The 18,513-nt window shown below is 46.4% G+C and overlaps 1 protein-coding gene across 1 annotated transcript in view; it reads right to left on the bottom strand.

Annotated features, from left to right (window-relative positions):
• The window catches only part of Znf704 (zinc finger protein 704), a 198,260-nt gene that overhangs the window by 12,710 nt on the left and 167,037 nt on the right, over positions 1-18,513 (bottom strand). The window contains exons 5-7 of the mRNA XM_036177672.1: positions 15,011-15,111; positions 8,522-8,789; positions 6,051-6,155 (exon numbers count right to left, since the gene is read on the bottom strand). Of these exons, the coding sequence (XP_036033565.1) occupies positions 6,051-6,155; positions 8,522-8,789; positions 15,011-15,111 (474 nt within the window). The remainder of the gene's footprint in view (positions 1-6,050; positions 6,156-8,521; positions 8,790-15,010; positions 15,112-18,513) is intronic.

The following is an 18,513-nucleotide window of genomic DNA, read 5'->3' as shown; positions in this document are numbered from 1 at the left end:
TGTGAGGTGTTAGGCTGACAGGGTAAGGAGATTGACATGCGGCTGTCATTTACCTTGTCCCAGGCCCCCCAGAGCGGGGGCTGAGTGTGACCCTGCTGGCAGCCTCTCTCTCATTATTAGCTTCCAAATACCCACAGAAAAGCCCATTAAGGTCGGGGCACACAATGGCTTTTCCAGCTCCAAGTTCCAAACTTCCACACTCCTACCCTCAATACCAACGTGGTCAGGCGGGGCTGTTACAGTGAGAGCCCACTCTCTGCTGCCACCTTCAGGTGGGTCCAGGGACAGCACTCCAGTTTGTCAGGCTTATGCAGCAAGCAGTCTACCCAAATTTACTATGTGGTTGATGTTGGCCTTGAACTCTTGATCTTTCTGTCTTTACCTCTCAAGTGCTGGGACTAGAGGTATATACCAGCATGCCTGGTCTCCCCACTTCCCCCAAAATTTTATGTTGGAAATTTAAATCCTCAGTCTAGATATGCTGAAAGATGATAAGTCCTTTAAGGAATTAAGGTTAGATGAAGTCATAAGGGTAGGGTCCTGATCCAACAGGATTAGTGTTGTTATGAGAAGGAATGCCATATAACGCACGCACGCACGCACACACGATCGAGAACACACACACTCACTGGACAGGACTAGCTACCAGGGTGCTGGCGTGCATGTGTACCTTCTCTCTGACCCCCACTTCTACTTCCTTCTCTCTCACTATGGACTGTACACACTGAGGAAAAGGCAGGTGAAGACACAGCTCCCATGGTGAACGTCTCCGAACCTGGAGAGAGTCCTCATCAGAAGCAAACCCCCGATGTTGGACTTGCAGCTTCCAGGAGATAAACGGCTGCTGATTACATTGCCAGGTCTATGTAATTTTGTTGTAGCTTGAGCTGAAGGGGCCAAGAGCTCGGAGTTTTCAGTCAAAACACCAGAGAAAGGCATTTTTGTAGATGTAGGAGAGGAGAGCTGGCCACCAGGCCAAGACAAGGAAGGAAAGCTGTTATTAAGCATAGCCTGCTCCTCCTGCACACTCCCCGGCTCAGGCTAGAAAAGCCTGCATGGAAGGCCAGTGGTGTCTGCAGACATGAGTCTTCATGGCCATGCTTTGGGAAGGGCTCTGATGCCAGGACTCAAGAAATCCAGCACAAAACTAAGCAAAAGCCTAGAGACCTGGGGACTGCTCAGATGGACTTTCTCTAGGATGTGTCCCCAGGGTTCTCCAAGATGAGGGAGGAAAGGCACTGTTAACCCAGGATGACAACCTCTGGGCATCTGTTTGGGAGTACAAAGACAGAAGAGATTTTTTATAAAACAGAAACCACTCTGTTTGGAATTTTTAGACAGACCCATCCTTAATGTTCTTTATAATTTAAAAATTTGAGAATTGCTATCTGGAGCTAACATACATTTCAGAGTACGGAACTTCATGCTCTCGGATTCTGCCTGGCTCTCTGTTTTCTAGGGTTTAGGGTGAGCTACTGGCTGGCATGAGGTCACTGGACTTTCGAAGCCTGCAGCTGTGTGGGATGGACGGTTCAGAAAGCCCACCTGCAGGAGCAACAGGTGTCCGTTTTCTTTGAGGGCACCAAAAAGGAGTTCAGGAACATAAGGAATAGTCTTTGTGCTCCATTCTTGTCTTTCTAGAGTCAAACAAAGCTTTTAAAAATATACCCAGATCCTTAAAATAGGAATGGCAAGTTTGACTGCTGATGTGTTTATCTAAGTCTTGGCCGAAGCAGATTACACACCAGAGAGACTGGAAATTCTCTGGTCTAAGAATAAATGAGAAAGGGGAGACGGAGGCTGGGAGAGGCTCAGTTGTTGTTAAAGTGCCTGCGGCATAATCATAAGGACCTACGTGTGGAAGCCAGCATGCGTGTAAAATGGACACATTGACGTGCAGTACATCTGTAACCCTCGTGCTAGAGGTGGTAGCCAGGCAGACCCCTGGAGCTAGCCGACCTGCCAGTTTAAGTGCATAGGTAAGCTCTAGGCTCAGAGAGCCTGTCTGGAAGAACAAGATGCAGAACAACTGTGTAAGACAATATCAACATCTGGTCTACACACCATGTGTACACACACACATACACATGAAACAAAACGAAAAGAATAATGAGAAACAGCCACAGGAGGCAGAATTCCCAGTTAACCCAGATACTGCACCTATGTGCAATCCCCCTGCTAGAATGTCCCTGGAAACCAACACAGAAATGAAGTATTTTTGCAAAAAACAAAGGTGGTGGTGGTGGTTGAGATTGAGAGTAGAGACAGCTATGGTGTCCATGGAAGAGTTCTAAGATTTCACTACTGGAACACAAACAACATAAGGAGTCCTGGCTGGCATCCTACAGAGACATTTAGGAACTAGGAGGGCAGACATCTGGTTAAAAACCAGAATGATGTCTCTCTGATGGTTTAATTTAAAAAAAAAAAAAAAAAAAAAGCACATCAGAAGTGAGGCATGATAGAGCCCGAGGCAAGGTAGCAAACTCAAGACTTGCCTGGGCTGTAGTGTGAGTTTTAAGTCCAACCTGAACAACTGAGTGAGACTGTATATCCAAATAACAAGAGCAAAGAGGGACGCAGCTTCACGGTGGAGCATCTGCCTGGTACATGAGGCTTTACATTCAATTCTGAAAACCAGGACACAGTGGAAGGAACGACAGTGTGACTGGTCATGACAGTGGTGAAGACATCCAAAGTTCTCTTCTGTCTCACGCTGTCCTTATTTTCATACCAGATGAGCAGAATGGCCTATGTGCTTGGGAAGACTTCCGACGTTAAAGGCAGGAAACAGGGAACTGTCACACCGTCAGCCTGTGGCTGGAAATGGAACTGTAGCTTTCACTGTAGGTGTGGTGGTGGCTACTCTTCATTGTTAACTTGACAGCGTTTAGGATCACCTAGAATACACACCTCTGGGTGTTTCTGGGATGGGTTTCCAGAAAGGCAAAGGGCAGGGAGGAAGACCTACTCTGAATGTGGGTGGCTATGGGAGCCCACAGAGGTTTCCTAGTGAGAACTTACCCAGGGCCAGAGAATCTGAGCTTGCTTTACCCAGCAGGGCTGTGTAAGGAGATGATTTGGTCATGGGTGTGGTTACCAGGTATTTGGAAGGGTCTACACTTGGCTGTGTGGTGTGCTTTGATCTAGCAAGGGGAAGGTCTTTTGCCTCTCCCCTTGGCATGTTATAAAAAGCCCTTCTGAACAAATGAGGAGGCCACTGGGTAGTGATCCAGGCCCTCCCGAAGCTTTCCTGTGTTTCTGTCTTCTTGTCGGCTAGGTCTCTCTATCTAATATATTTTCTTATCCCTCTCTCCTCCTCCTCAGAACCCTAGAAAAGGTGGGAAAGGTTGGAGGTGGACGCCCACAGACTCCCACAGGTGGTGCCATCCTGTGGCCTGGGCTCTGGCTGAAAACAAATGGATGCATGTGGCGCACCAGCATTCATCTCTTTCTGCTTGAGATGATGGACACAACATGCCCAGTCACTGGCCACACCTACTGCCACCACGGTGGACTGTGAGAGCAAACAACCCACCCTTCCTTCCTTTCTTCCTTCCTTCCCTCCTTCCTTCCTCCCTCCCTCCCTCCCTCCCTCCCTCCCTTCCTTCCCTGTGTCATGCATTTGGTCATAGCAATAGGAAAATAACTAAATACAGTAGGCTATCAAAGAAGGCATCTTAGCCCCTTTCTCTGTTGCTGGAATAAAATACTCTGTAAAGAGTTGGTTTTGGTCCACAGTTCAAGGACCAGTCTGTCATGATGGGGAACTTGAAGCAGGGCACATTGTGTCCACCACCAGGAAGCAGGGCAGAGTGATGAGTGCACACTCTTCTCATGTCTGGTTCCTTTTCTCCATCTATACTGTCTAGATTCTCAGCCAGGGGATGGTGACAACCATGACAGGCCAGTCTTCCCATTTCTATTAACAGAAGATAATCTCCCAAAGGCATGTCCAGAGGCCTGTATCCCAGGTAATTCTAGATTCTGTCAAACTGACAACACTAGCATCACAGATGGGTTAATGGCAAATGGCAAGGGGCTCTGGGCCCTTTTATATCTACTAAGGGAAAATCCTCAGAGGAAACGGTTTATATCTGATGGCCACATAGGTGGATCAATGTTTGTGCCACAAACAAAACTAGCACAAGAATGTCCAGGTTCACTCCTTGAGAGTGGCCAAGGGCCACTGTGGTGATATTTTATTTGTGCTCTAACAAATAAAGCTTGCCCAGGGATCAAATGACAAAGCCAGCCACTATATAGTGGTCAGGCAGTGGTAGCACACGCCTTTAACCCTAGCATTTGGGGGAGCAGATATTCATCCGGGTCTCTGTGAGCTCGAAGCCACATTGGGAACACAGCCAGGCATTGTGGCACATGCCATTAATCCCAGCACTAACCATAGAGGTCTGGAGGTCTTTACAGACAGACAGGAAGTGATAGAGCTGGGTGGAAAGAGGAAGTGAGATGGCAGGGCACAGAAAGGATATAGGCATGAGTATACAGGAAGTAGCTCTCTCTCAGGCTGAGGAGTTCCTAGCAGTAAGAACTTGTGGCTGGCTTGTTCTATCCCTCTGATCTTTCAGCTTTCACCCCAATATCTGGCTCTGGGTTTTTTTTTTTTTTTTTATTAATAAGACATTTAGCAATTCATGTTACAGGCCACCACTGTTCAGTGGCTTTAGTAATTATTCCATATTTATGGTAGTGTTAAAAATCACAAGAGTATTTTCTGGAAGCCACTGCTTTCCAAGTGCTATCAGCAGGAGGCTATTCACTGCCAAGGATTCCTTTATGGAGTTTGGTAAATACACATGGGCAGAGCACACACAGTGTGCCCAGTTACTCATCTTTATAAACTTGGGACCTCTGGAACTTGGCAGGGCTTGCCAAGGAGTTGCTTTTGTGGGGTCTCTGTGTAAGTGTGGGAGGCGTGAGGTAGAGAAGAAAAAATAAGGTTTTAACACGTCTATCCTGACTATCCTGAGCCTAGTTCTGAACCTTATCAGGAGTCATGGCTGCTCACAGTCTGTGAGCAGAGGTAGGCCTCTTGGTGGTCTACGAAAAACTAGGTAAGACCTAGAATAGTTTAAAATGACCTGTTAGGAGCGAGTTAGTCCGCAGTGATGTACCAGGATCACTTACTGCACCGAGCTTATCTACTGCCTAACATGGCAGTACTTTTGAGCACTTGTTCTCTTTCCTTTTTCTTTCTTTTTTTTTTTTTTGCTCAAGCTTTGAAAGAAAAGAGTGATTTCAACTTATTTAATTTTGAGATCTTCAAATGGCATACCTCCAAGACAACATGTCAAACTAACAAAATTTATGAAGTAATTTATAATGGTAAACATCAGCCTTTCTGTAAGAAGTGTGAATCGAACTGCTAATTCTATAGTCTTCTGGAGATATAACTCCAGCACCAACACAAAATACATTTCCAGCATCAACAGCTAACGCTCCCTTCTGGCTTTCTAAAGTATCTATCAATCAAAACATCTTTCCCAGAGAAGCCATACCCGTCACTAGACAGCTTGCTGATGAATCTACAAGTGTCACTTCAGAACTATATACCTGGGACTGGAGAGAAGACTCAGCCATTAAGAGCACCGGCTGCTCTTCCAGATGACCTGAGTTTGATTCCCAGCACCCACATGGCAGCTCACATCCATATGTAACTCCAGTCCCAGGGGATCTGATGCCCTCTTCTGGTCTCCACAGGCACGGCATGCATGTGGTACGCAGCCGTGCAAGCAAGCCAAACACTCATACAGATAAAATTAAAAAAAAAAAAAAAAAAAAGAAAGAAGCATATGCCTTTGGAAACTAGGCATGATGGTGTACACCTATAGTACAGTGTTCGGGAGGTAGAGGGTCAGCAGTTCAAAGGCCATCCTTGACTATCTAGAGTTCAAGGCTAACCTGGGCTACTTGAGAAAAGAGAAGACCCAAACTGTGATAGCGCCTCTGGGCACCGACTCCATCTTTCCCGTGTCTGTTTCTCTAAAGGGACATTTGTCTGGCTCATCTTGCCGCCCTTTGGTACTTACAGGAATACCGGTGAAAGTGACTGGCGGGGACTGCCAGGAAATGCTGAAACTGCTGCCGTTGGGGGTGAACTTAGCAGATCCCGGAATAGTCACTGGGGGTGTGGCCTAGGACACAGGAAGCAGAGAAAACTCATGAAAGAGTGACTGTCCCTGGTGTCTTAGCTCTCATTACCAAAGCTGGGCTGCAGGGACAGACAGGGCTGCTCTGGTCACGTTCGCTAGCAGAGAGACTAACAGGGTCAAAGAGAGCAGCCAGAAATAAGCCTTCCACATACATCTAAGCAATCTACTTGAGGTATAGGGAATGGCTTTTGGCTGTCAGTTTCTGAAATTTAATCACATATATCGATTTTTGGATATATGCAAGCAACTCTTGACAATCAAATTAGGAAATAAATACCTGAACATTTGGAAAAATTTGGAAAAGGTAAATGTAAGCTATAAATATTTTAGGAGTGTACTTCAGTGATATGCATTAAAATTCTCATTGTTTTAGACATCTCACATCTCAGCATTGATTCTAAGAACACGGATACAATGACATTCACTGCACAACCGTGTATCATGAACACGCTAAGAGACTTGGCCAGTGAGATGGTTGGTTTAGCAGGTAAAAGTACCTACTGACAAGCCTGAAGACCTGAGTTCAATCCTTAGGACCACAGAGTGGAAGGTCCTCTGACCTCTACATGTTCAATGTGTCAAATGTGTGTGCATCCACATGTACATACACACCAAATAAACACAAAATTAATAAAAAAAGCCTTAAAATTGAACAAATAGATATAACTGAGATGATAAGAGTCAAGCCTATATATTAAGTGACCACATTTTTCTTCTCCAGGCTTACTTGTGTTTTGTTCTCGAATTACAGACATTTCAGCTAGTTACAGTGGTTTTGTACCTGGCAGTGTTGGGAAATACTTTGGCAATACACAGAAATATCCATAAAATCTTCATTCATGCTCCAGATGACTCAATAAGGACACTCTTGAGAATTAAAATGAAAGTTAAAAAAGTCTATAGGCAGAGAATGTTCATAGTAGACCCCCTTTCTTGTTTTTAATTTCTTTTTAAAGACAGGGTCTTACGTGACTTAGACTAGGCTCGAACTTGTTACATTGCTGAGGCTGTCTTCACCTCTCAAGTGTTGGGATTAAAGGCGCAATATCATGCCCAGCTCCATGTGATTATGACAGTGGAGAGCCACGGTAGATAGTCACATTAACTATCAGAATGATTAAAATAATTACTTCAATTTAATTTAATTGGATATTATACAGTTATTTTGATTTTTATAGATATGTAGGGAAATGTAATTTCAAAAATGAAAGGAAGGTTTTTATAAAGTTGCATGAGTTAGCTGCAATTTTTGGGGTAGCCATGGCCTGCATTTGGAGGATTTATTTCTAAGTCCTTAGGCTTCTGGTCCACTTCCAACTATGACCCAGTAGGTTTGTGTGGGTAGTGTTCACAGAATTTCCATCTGAAACAACTTCTGGGGTACTGACACTGTTGAGTTGTACTCTGAGAGGGTTAGCTACCTACTTAGAAGCAGAGGATGCTGAAACCTCAGCTACACAGTACAGGCTTTTTGTCATTGCCCCAAAGCTTGCCAAGCAAAGCTCAACTTTTCATTATTTTATTTTAATTTCTATTAAAAATTTTAACTTAGCCAGGCATGGTGGCATACATCTTTAGTTCCAGCACTTGGGAGGCAGAAGCAGGAGAACTCTGCGAGTCCGATGCCAGCCTGATTTACAAGATTAATTTCAAGGTCAGCCAGAGCTATTTAGTGATACCCTGAAGATGCCACCACTCTTGGCTTGATTGTCACGAATCAAATATTTGTAAGCTATAGCAGTCATCAACCTGAGGGCTTTACACTGCTAAGGGCTTTTTTTGTTTGTTTGTTTGTTTTGTTTTTGTTTTGGAGTTGAGGATCGAACCCAGGGCCTTGCACTTGCTAGGCAAGTATTCTACCACTGAGCTAAATCCCCAACCCCGGGTTTTTGTTCTTTTAGCCTTTGAACAACTCCTAAGGGACTGGGTCTTCAGCTGGCTCTGGGGAGCCCAAGAGTAATCTACGGGTCCATTTGAATGAGATCATGATATTTTCCCCCCAGTGGCACTGAAGACTGAGGAAATGGGACAAGCAGTCTGTACCACAGGGCTACTTCCTGACCCTTTGCTTTTCTTTGTATGGTAGGGTGTCACCAAGTTGCCCGGGATGGTCATGGATATGCTCTGTCACCTCAGTTTCAAACTTGTGATCCTCCTGCCTCAGCCTCTTGAGTGCTGGGGTTATAGGCATGAGCCACAACTTATGGCTTGAGATCACGACTAAGGGGAAAAGTAGAAAGACCAACTGAGTTACTGGCTGCCATGTGTGGCGATGTTTTTTCATTGAGTTATCTTGCAGTCCCAGGCCTGAGGGCTACTGGTTCTGACCAAGGACCCTAACGAGTTACCTGGTAAGCGTGGTCGGTGTGCACGAGGTAGAGGGTGGTTGGGGCTGAGCGGCTCAGTGGCGTCATCAGCTTGGTGTCTGTTTTGGCACAAGGACTTTCTGTTCGGCTGGAGTCTGGGACAGGAAACATAGGAGGTGAAGCCAGGGACTGGGAGGGCGACACTGGGGCCATGCTGCTCAGGCCCTCAGCCACTGAGTCCGTGTTGAGCTTGATCTCAGTGTAGTAGAAGTCCTCTTCTCCATCACTGTAGTCAGATTCTCCAACTCGCCTAGGGCAGAGAGAGCAAAGCTCAGCCGTCTGGCCTTTGCCTCCATCTTGGACAGACCATTCCCTCAACCTGGAATCTTCTGTCGGCCACCAGCCTATGTTTATTGTATTTATCCTGCAACACTCAGCTACGCCCTTCGAGGGAGGTCTTCATGGCTTCTGCCATGATTTAAACATGCCCACCACCAACGCTGTTTGTTAGTAACGTGATTTCCAAACTCTTGTGTTAATGGTATTTAGAAAGGGGGACTTGGGAGAGGTCAAGAGGTTGTGGGGCATGATGGAACTAGTGGCTCACAAAGAAAGAGGAAAGCAAGCCAATAGATTTGGTTTGTCTGACCACATCAGGTTCAGATGTAGCGAGGGAGCCCTCACCAGATGTTGAACAGATGTCTACACTATGGTCATAGAACCATGAGCCAAATAAACTTCCATTTCTTTCACTTACTTGGCATCAGCTATTACAGCAGAACAACAGAAAACAGAGTAAGGTTTCTTAGAGCAATCTTTCTACTACTCATCCATCCATCTACCTACCTATCCATCTACCCACCCACCCATCCATCCACCTACCTACCTACCTACCTACCTACCTACCTACCTACCTATCCATCCACCCATCCATCCACCTATCTACCCATCCATCCACCCACCTACCTACCTATCCATCTATCCACCCATCCATCCACCTACCTACCTATCCATCCATCCATCCACCCATCCATCTATCCATCCATCTACCTATCTATCCATCTATCCACCTACCTACCTATCCATCCATCCACCTACCTACCTATCCATCTACCCACCCATCCATCCACCTACCTACCTATCCATCCATCCATCCACCCATCCATCTATCCATCCATCCACCCATCCATCTATCCATCCATCCACCTACCTATCTATCCATCCACCTACCTCTACCTACCCATCCACCCACCCATTCATCCACCTACTTACCTACCCATCCATCCATCCATCCATCCATCCATCCATCCACCCACCCATCCATCCATCTACCTATGTATCCATCCACAAATACATCCACCGACCTACCTATCCATCCATCCACTCACCTACCCATCCATCCATCCATCCATCCATCCACCCACCCACCCACCCACCCATTCATCCACCTACCTACATACCCATCCATTTACTAGTCTGAGAATCATTTATTGAGAATATATTACATATAAAACATTCTACTTCCTAACAGGAACAAAACACAGACTCTGCCTTGATGGAAATTTTTGTTTTTGTTTTTTGGGGTTTTTGTTGTTGTTGTTGTTTTTGTTTTTTGTTTTTTTTTCAAGACAGAGTTTCTCTGTGTAGCCCTGGATGTCCTAGAACTCACTCTGTAGACCAGCCTGGCCTCAAACTAAGAGATCTGTAGGCCTCTGCATCCCAAGTGAGTGCTGAAATTAAGGAAGTATGCTACCACTGCCAGGCTTGATGGAACTCTTATAGTCTAGAGGCAGAGAAGAGATCCCCAACACACAGCCATTTAGTATATGAGGCTTTATAAGTCCCAGTAAAAAAGATTAAGGAATCCTGGAGAGTCCTTAATCAAGGTCAGTGGTCAGGAGAGGTACTGAAATTTACATAGGATGCTCAAAGACAGTGACAGGCAAACAGACACCTGCATGCTGGACTTTGGAGGACAGAACGGAACCTACAGGTGGCTGGGTTTGGTGCTTTCACAGAGAAATGTCCCCATAAGCTCATGGTTTGAAGACTTGTGTTCTAGTCAGTGGTGCTCTTTGGAGAGGGTATATAACTTTTAGGATGTCCAGCCTCGTGGAGGAAGCACGTCACTAGAAGTGGCCTTTGAGGGTTTACAGCCCCACCCACTTCCTCCTTGCTCTCTCTGCTTCCTGCTTCTGCCACCTGCTACCATGCCTTCCTCTCCACTATGGACTCCAGCCCTCTGGAACTGTAAGCCACAAAACCCTCTTCCTTCTATAAACTGCTTTGGTCATTGTGTCTCATCATAGTAACAGAGAAGTAACTAATGCAGGCTGCAACTCTGGAATGAAGGCTGAGGCAGGATTGGATAGGGCCTCGTTGGCCTCAGTGATGGCTTTGAGATCTGGAGATTTTATTCTGGAGGTTACAAAAGCCCCTGGAAATTTTAGGAAATGGACATTATTTTTAAAGGATCACTATGGTTCTTGTCAGAAAGTTGGGAAAGTGCATGAGACAAGACCTTGGAGGTGGATGCTGCCATCTGTAATAACTGAAAAGCATCAGTAGTGGTGGGGGATGAGGGATGAGAAACCACAGTCTAGCTGCATCTTAAAGGTGGTAGGTTAGGGCTCATCTGCAGTCTTCTATATTCCCTTCAAAGTACATTTGTCCCTTGAGTTAATGCCTTACTGTATTTTTGTAACTTTTTTCCTTTTTTAATTTTAATTTTTGGTGTGTGTGTGTGTGTGTGTGTGTGTGTGTGCGCGCGCGTGCACGCGCGCGTGTGTGTGTTTGGGATTCCAACTCAGGCTTCACTGACAAAGCAGCATTAAAAGCCCATTAAGAGAAAAGTATTTCCTCTGGTCAAGAGAATGAAATCTTCAGCCTGGGTGGAGAACTAACCTAGTCAAAGTTAGGCTGGTCAATCAGGAACCAACCCCGAGGAAGGTACAGTCATTTCTATCAAGGAAGGCTCACCATGAGCCATGTTAAGAAGCTAAATGGGATAATTATTCCTTTGAAGATTTTTTTTTTCTTTTCCTGTTTTTCCTTTTTTGGATACAGGGTCTCTTTATGTAGCCCAGCTGTCCTAGAATTCACTATGTAGACCAAGCTGGCCTCAAACTCATAGAGATCCACCTGCCTCTGCCTCTGGAGTTCTGGAATTACAAGCTTGCTCCACCATATCTAGCTCTTTAATGAAATACTATACTTTTCCTTTCCAGAATTCCTATATATGAGCTCAGACCTTACAAGCCACTGTGAGGGTCTGCCTACCTTTCTGAGTCCTGACTTGCCCTTAGTGTTTCTGTCTCTTCCATTAGAAACTAAGCATGCTTTTCTGGTACACTGGCCTCCCTTATTCTTCCTCTGGAGCCCCTCCTCACTATGTGGCTCCCTACATCCCTGTGGCTGTCCTCCATGCTGACTAAATGACATGGTTTCTGTTTGTTTTTTTAATTTTCTTCTCCATTCTCTTTCTCTAGGCAGTTGCTGAGAGTTACAACTTGCCTGTCCTGGGCTCCTTTTAAATTCAAATGAAATTCTCCTCAAGCTTCCAGCTGAGTCTGTTTTTAAATTATTCTAATAATGAAACGTAGAGTCCAAGAGGGGACCTTGACTTCCTGGGTATCAGTGCTTATTAAGAAAACTCCTCACTGAGCCATCTCTCCAGCCCTGTGTTTTTGGGCTCTGCAAATCTCTTTGTATTCTCACTCTGACTATAGTTCTCCAGGGCTGTCTTTTGTGGATCTCTGTACCACTCCACATGTAATCAGCATATTTGGCACTGAGTAGGCACCTACCAAATTCAGCATGATGAGTGATGCAGGGGCTGTTGGGGCAATGGTGGCTGAGACCATACTTTCTGGAATTGGATTTTTCAGTCCGAGATTGTGATAGACACTTTGAGTGTGATTCTGGCAACCCAGCATGGTCCCAGGCCTTGCTTGGTGTCTTACTTTATAACATGGGATCACAAGAATACATCTTTGTTGTATGATGGAGTAAGCATAGAAATATGCATGGATACTTCATTTATGATGGAGTAACCATAGAGAGCTTGATAACATACCTAACACAGGGAAGGAAGCACTACTGAGTGTTTAGTAAGTAAACGCAGGAGCTAAGCTCCAAAGCCTGCCTCTCCACTCCCACTAGGAGACTATTATCCAAGGGATTTTAATAAGCTTCTTTAAGTAGAAGAAAATTGTGCTTTCTCACAGAAAGTTTTGAGTTAAGTAACTGTCACAACTCAACATTTACCCATCTTGCTAATTTCCCAAGAACTATGGACCCAGATCCTGGCTCCCTGGAAAGGCCGAGAGCAAGGGAGGTCCCTCAGCTCATGGGCACATGTGGCAATGGCCAGAGGTTGCTGACCGAAGACTTGTTTCCTCTTGAATAATTCCTATATACTAAAATGAAGTGCTTTCCCCCGGCCTTTCTGCTTGGCTCGATCAATGGCTTCTCACAGCCTCGCTGGCATCCGGGGGGTGTCTCTGTAACATATCGGGTCAGGTGGGGCTTGGCTTTCTGACAGGCATCATTGAGGACCCCAGAGAGTGGGACAAGGAATGAGTGCCTGTTCTATTCCTGTCCCTGCTTCCTTTCCAGTCACAGGCAGGCTGAGCTGCTGCTGGTTGCCAAGTGCTACTAATAGATACCCAGACCCAAGGGAAATCATGAGTTCTCCAGGGGGACAGATGAGGGTCAGCCCCTGAAGACTGGGGGCTGAGAAGAGGTTGAGTGATGTGGAGGTGGAAACCATGCACTTTTTAAGACTGCATGGTGTGCCTGAAGTTTCATCAGATACAGGGCATGTTGCTTTTGGGTGGGGTTGACATGTCTCCCCAGCCACTGCTCACTAACTTGCCCAGTATCCAACAGTGGCATGATTTGGGGGGATAAGGTGAAGGCTCCTCCCCGTCCCTGAGTAAGCACAGGCTGGAGCTTGCTTGAGGTCCTGTAGACTTTCAGGAGGTCCTTTCCTGTACAATGGCCAGCGCGATGGTGAAGAGCATGCTGGTTAAAAGGGATCCTAAGGAAGCCAACAAGTGGCTGACCCTTGAATGCTGCCCACCCACTGTGAATGCAACATCCTGGATGGTCATAGTCTCTAAATACTACTTGGACATGGAGCACGCAGGCCTGCTTAGCAGGTCTAGTGGCAAGTTCTTTCAAGGCCTTTAAATTGCTCTGAGCTGTTTGTTTATGCCAGGCTAACCTGTGAGATCTGACAGGGTAGAAATCTCACTGGGGTGGGGAGCGCTACAGTACTGTGACATTTCCTGAACATGCAGGCAGAGCCTTCAGCCAGGGTAGCACAGCCTGGCCTCACTTGGCCACATCCCTGATGCTTGGTGACCTCATGGGCACCCTGCTTTACAAAGCTCTGGTGTATCCCAACACCTGCCTGAAGACTTAGGGGGCCACTTCTGTACTCCTCTTCACAGGCACTGACTGGAGGGGGGGGAGGAGGGGAGACTGCAGTCACCTTAGAACCCTTTGTTACTGTCTCCCTACACCACTTTTCACACAGCATACACTCCTGAGTGCGCTCCCTTCTGGCTAAGGTGACTTATTTCTCCACATTCATTTTGTTAAAAGGACCCTTCTGTGTTGAGCGCACAGACCTACTCCGGTGTTGACATTTGCCTTTTCCACACTGTGGCAACTAGGGTTACACAGCATACTTTCTAAACCCCAGGCACCTGGACAAGACAGACTCAGGACGAAAGCATGGACAGTTAACCCACCACTGTCCCTGGCTGGGAGTCTGGCTGCATGTTCCTAACCTCAACTGTGTCTGTCTGTAGGAAGGTTCTTACAGCCTATGAAGAAAACAGAGGCCGGGCGGTGGTGGCACACGCCTTTAATCCCAGCACTCGGGAGGCAGAGCCAGGCGGATCTCTGTGAGTTTGAGGCCAGCCTGGTCTACAGAGTGAGATCCAGGACAGGCACCAAAACTACACAGAGAAACCCTGTCTTGAAAAACCCAAAAAAGAAAAGAAAAGAAGCAGATCATTTGAGTGACTTTTTCCTTCTGTCTTTTTTTGGAGAGGGGCTTTGGGGGGGTTCATTCTGAGACTCTCAGAGTGATAGTAGCTTTTGAGGTTCTAAGTCATGAACATCATCCACTGAAAAAATAAAGCACAGTTCATTTGACAGACACCAGGGGCTCAAGGCTCCTTGCAGTCCGTTCCCAGCTGCCAGAGGAGGAGCCCTTGGCGCGCTTTATGCTGTCTTTTGTGCAGTTTATCTCTGACCCTCAGAGGTAATACTTGACTAGTCATTTTCGGGTGGTCCTAGGGATCAGCATGAGGACTTGTATATCATGACTCAGAAAGTTCCTCAGGGACGCTCTTCAGCTGGGTGACTTGGTGGCTGGCTATGAGCAGAGTCTGCCTCTAGAGCAGGGAGCAGGAAGAGCCCCAATCATAGTGCGGTGTGCAGTATCTGAGAGCCGAGGTGCTGAGGCCACGCTGGGAGGCTACCCCCAGCTTCCAGGGGAGGGGTGGGTTACCTTACCCGAGGTGGATGGCCCGGATGTGCTTCTGGATACCGGCTGCGGTGTTCAGCACCTTGCCACAGTTTTTCCAAAGGCATTTGAACATCACCTTCATGGAGTTCTAGAGAGGAGAGGAAACGGCATCACAACACATGCAAACCACCCATAGTTACTTTCTTGTCACCCCTGCCCATTTCCCTTCATTAGACATGCAACAGCTCGTCCTGTTCTGGACAACAGTTCTCCACTCTGCGACTTTCCTGGCTGGGAAGAGCTTTGCAAGCTCGGACTCCTTCCATTTCTTCATGAGAACCGAGCTTTGCTACATATTTTGATCACATTCACAGAGGTCCCCATGGCCACTGGGGTCACCCTGGCTGTGGCTACTATTAACTAAGCACTCATTTAATCCCCAAGATGGATGTTGCTAGTAGTCTCCACGTTACAGAAAGTTTCAGGGAACCAAGGAGCAAGGCTGGAATCTGCTCCAGAAGCCAGCCTTCACCCCAGTACACAATCACATGACACTCTTCAATGAGGGTTTAGCATTTTCAAGAGCCTCCCAGAACACTGACAGAGGCCACCATGCAGATGTGTTCTGTCAACCACAGTGCTCTTGATCACAAAATAGGAATAGTAATGGAACCCCTAACGGATGACCGTGATGCCTTAGTGACCTATGTCATGGGCAGGAACCAGCAGACCTGCATCAGAGGCAATCACTCATCACAGCAGGGTCAAGGAATTATTGTCATCACGTGCCCTCAACTGCATTTAAAAATTTTCACAGTGCTTGAACATGTTAGGCAAGTGCTCCACCTCTGCACTGCCATGGAATTTGAATGAAAATGGCCCCGTAGGCACAAAGGGACCGGCACCATTGGGAGGTGTGGCCTTGCTGGAGGAGGTGTGTCACTGTGGGTGGGCTCTGATGTTGCAGGGGTTCAAGCCAGGACAGAGTTTCAGTCTCTCTTCCTGCTGCTTGCTGATCTGGATGCAGAACTCTCAGCATCTTTTCCAGAGCCATAACTTGCTGCATGCCACTGTGCTTCCCATCATGATGATAATGGACCAAACCTCAGAACTGTTAAGCCAACTCCAGAGAAATGTTTTCCTTTATGAGAGTTGCCGTGGTCATGGTGTCTCTTGACAGCAATAGAAACCCTAAGACAGCTACATTCCCCGGCTCCCCTGGAGTGAAGTTCTATTCAGTGTTTATATTTATGTGTATGCATGTATGTGTATGAGGGTACGGGAGTTTGGAAGATCATGGTTCCCATAGGGTCATATATTTGAATGCTTAGTCACCAGGGAGTGGCCCTATTTGAGAAGAATTAGAGGAAGTGTGTCACTGACAGCAGGATTTGAGGTTTCAAAAGCACACACCAGGTCCAGTCTTTCTCTGCCTCTCTCTGCCTATGGATCAAGATGTAGAACTCTCAGCTGCCAACACCGTATCTGCCTGCATGCCACCATGCTCCTGCCATGATGATAAGGGACTAACCTCTGAAACTGTAAGCAAGCCTCAATTCAATGCTTCTTTCATAGGAGTTGCGTGGCTATGGTATCTCTTCACAGCAACAGAACACGGACTAAGATAGGGTGTGCCTATGCCATGCTGTACATACATGTGGAGGTCAGGAGTCAGTTTTCTCCTTTTACAGTGTGGGTCCTGGGAGTCAAACTCAGGTCCTCAGGCTCAGGCGGGCAAGCGTCCTCACCTGCAGAGCTGTGCCCACTGCCTGGGGAGAAAGTCTCCGGACAATTAAAACATGCTGATTAATTTGTAGCTCTTTGCTGCAATCATGCAGCATGCAGGAAAACTCAATTTAGGATAATTTAGCAGTTTCTCTTTTATGCATATATTACTGTGTGTGGGGACATGGGTATGTACATGGAGGCACGTATATGTAGAGGCCTGAAGACAACTGTGGGTGCTGTTTCTCAGGCATCACTCACCTTATCTTTTGACGCAAGGTCTCTTATTAACTTAGAACTTTCTAAGAAGACTAGGCTGGCTGGCCAGCAAGCGCCAGGAGCTGCCTGTATCCACCTCCTCAGCACTGGGGTTACAAGTGTGAGCCATTAAGCCTAGCTTTTATAACTTTAGTTCCATCTGGGGGTTCCAGCTCAAGTCCTCTCAAACGCTTCACCAATTGAGCTGCCTTCTCAGCCCAGGAAACAGTTTTTGAACACACAATGACCCAAATTAATTCAGAATCAAATGCATAATAATTCTGGGGTGTTTCTGGGAGCCCTTACCCATGGTTGCATTACCTAATTTCACTGTGGGATTTGTTCTCAACACTCCCTTCCCCCACTGTATATGTTGTCATTCCATCTAATGCCAGCAAACACACCTGAACAGCTTAGCCCAGATTTGAGACTACCATGTTATGAATTGCAGTGTTTACTGTACATAAAGTTTCTGCTGTTACAGAAACATAAATGGTTTAATCATGTAAAACAAAGTTTGCACATTCTCGTCCCTCAGCATGTAAGTATCAAATTATCTTTGGATTGTACTGTATTACAGCATTTGATTTTAAAAATTGATGTTTGTCCTCTAAACTCATATTTTTACACACACAGAGTAGGTCAGCTCTCAGACCTCATCAGAGGAGTTGATTTGTGCAGTTGATGGCAGCTAGTGTACAAACTGATAACGGGTCCAGGTCTAGAGAGTAAGCATCTGTGGCATGCTCAGCCCAAAGTGAGGCATCTATATCACACCCTCCCCATGCTGCTCGGGGACCATCTCTAAGCAGGACAGGAAAGACTGTAAGAGCCAGAGAATAGGGAGGACCACAGTGAAACAATGTCTTCTGGACATGACAAGACCATTGCACTTACAAGGTCACAGCTGCTGTGGTGGCTGCATAGGACCTGGACAAGTCGAGCCTGTCAACACTCCAACATGTATGGGTCCCCACCTCCTGCAGAGAAGCTACTGACAGCTGATGGCTGCTGGAGGAGGAAAGAGTCTGTTTTGTTCAAGTGTGTGGCTTCGACTTGGTCCAACAGTAGATGGCCCATAGCCATGCAAAATTGGGCAGCACTAGATAGACTCAACAGGTCATAAAAAGGAAGAAAAGGGGGGAAAGACAGTCTTCTGAATGGCTGGATCTGCTGACTGTACACCAAGCCTTCAAGATGAGTTTCTTGGGGAAGGGTGTATGTAGAGAGGGAGAGGGCTTCATATTCCCACTATAACATACATGCAAAAAAGGGATTCATCATACCAATCTTTTGGTTAATCTCGAGATTCGTAATGGGCATTAGTTAAATTAATTCCTGTGGTGGTAAGAATGGAAATGTCCCCCATAGGCTCAGATGTTTGAGGGCAGGTCCCCAGTTGACAGAGCTGTTAGACAGGTTTAGGAGGTGTGGTCTTGCTGGAGGAAGTATATCACCAGGGGAGGGTTCTGAGTCTTGGAAGGCTGGTGCCATTCCAAGCGTGTTGTTTCATACTTGTGGTTCGCGATGTGAATTCTCAGTAAGTTGCTTTAGACATGGGGTTTTA

The sequence above is a fragment of the Onychomys torridus genome, chromosome 2 (genome assembly GCF_903995425.1).
Source record: "Onychomys torridus chromosome 2, mOncTor1.1, whole genome shotgun sequence".
NCBI classification, from domain to species: domain Eukaryota; kingdom Metazoa; phylum Chordata; class Mammalia; order Rodentia; family Cricetidae; genus Onychomys; species Onychomys torridus.
The sequence above is the reverse complement of the archived record's forward strand: the minus strand, read 5'-3'. Positions and strand labels throughout refer to the sequence as shown.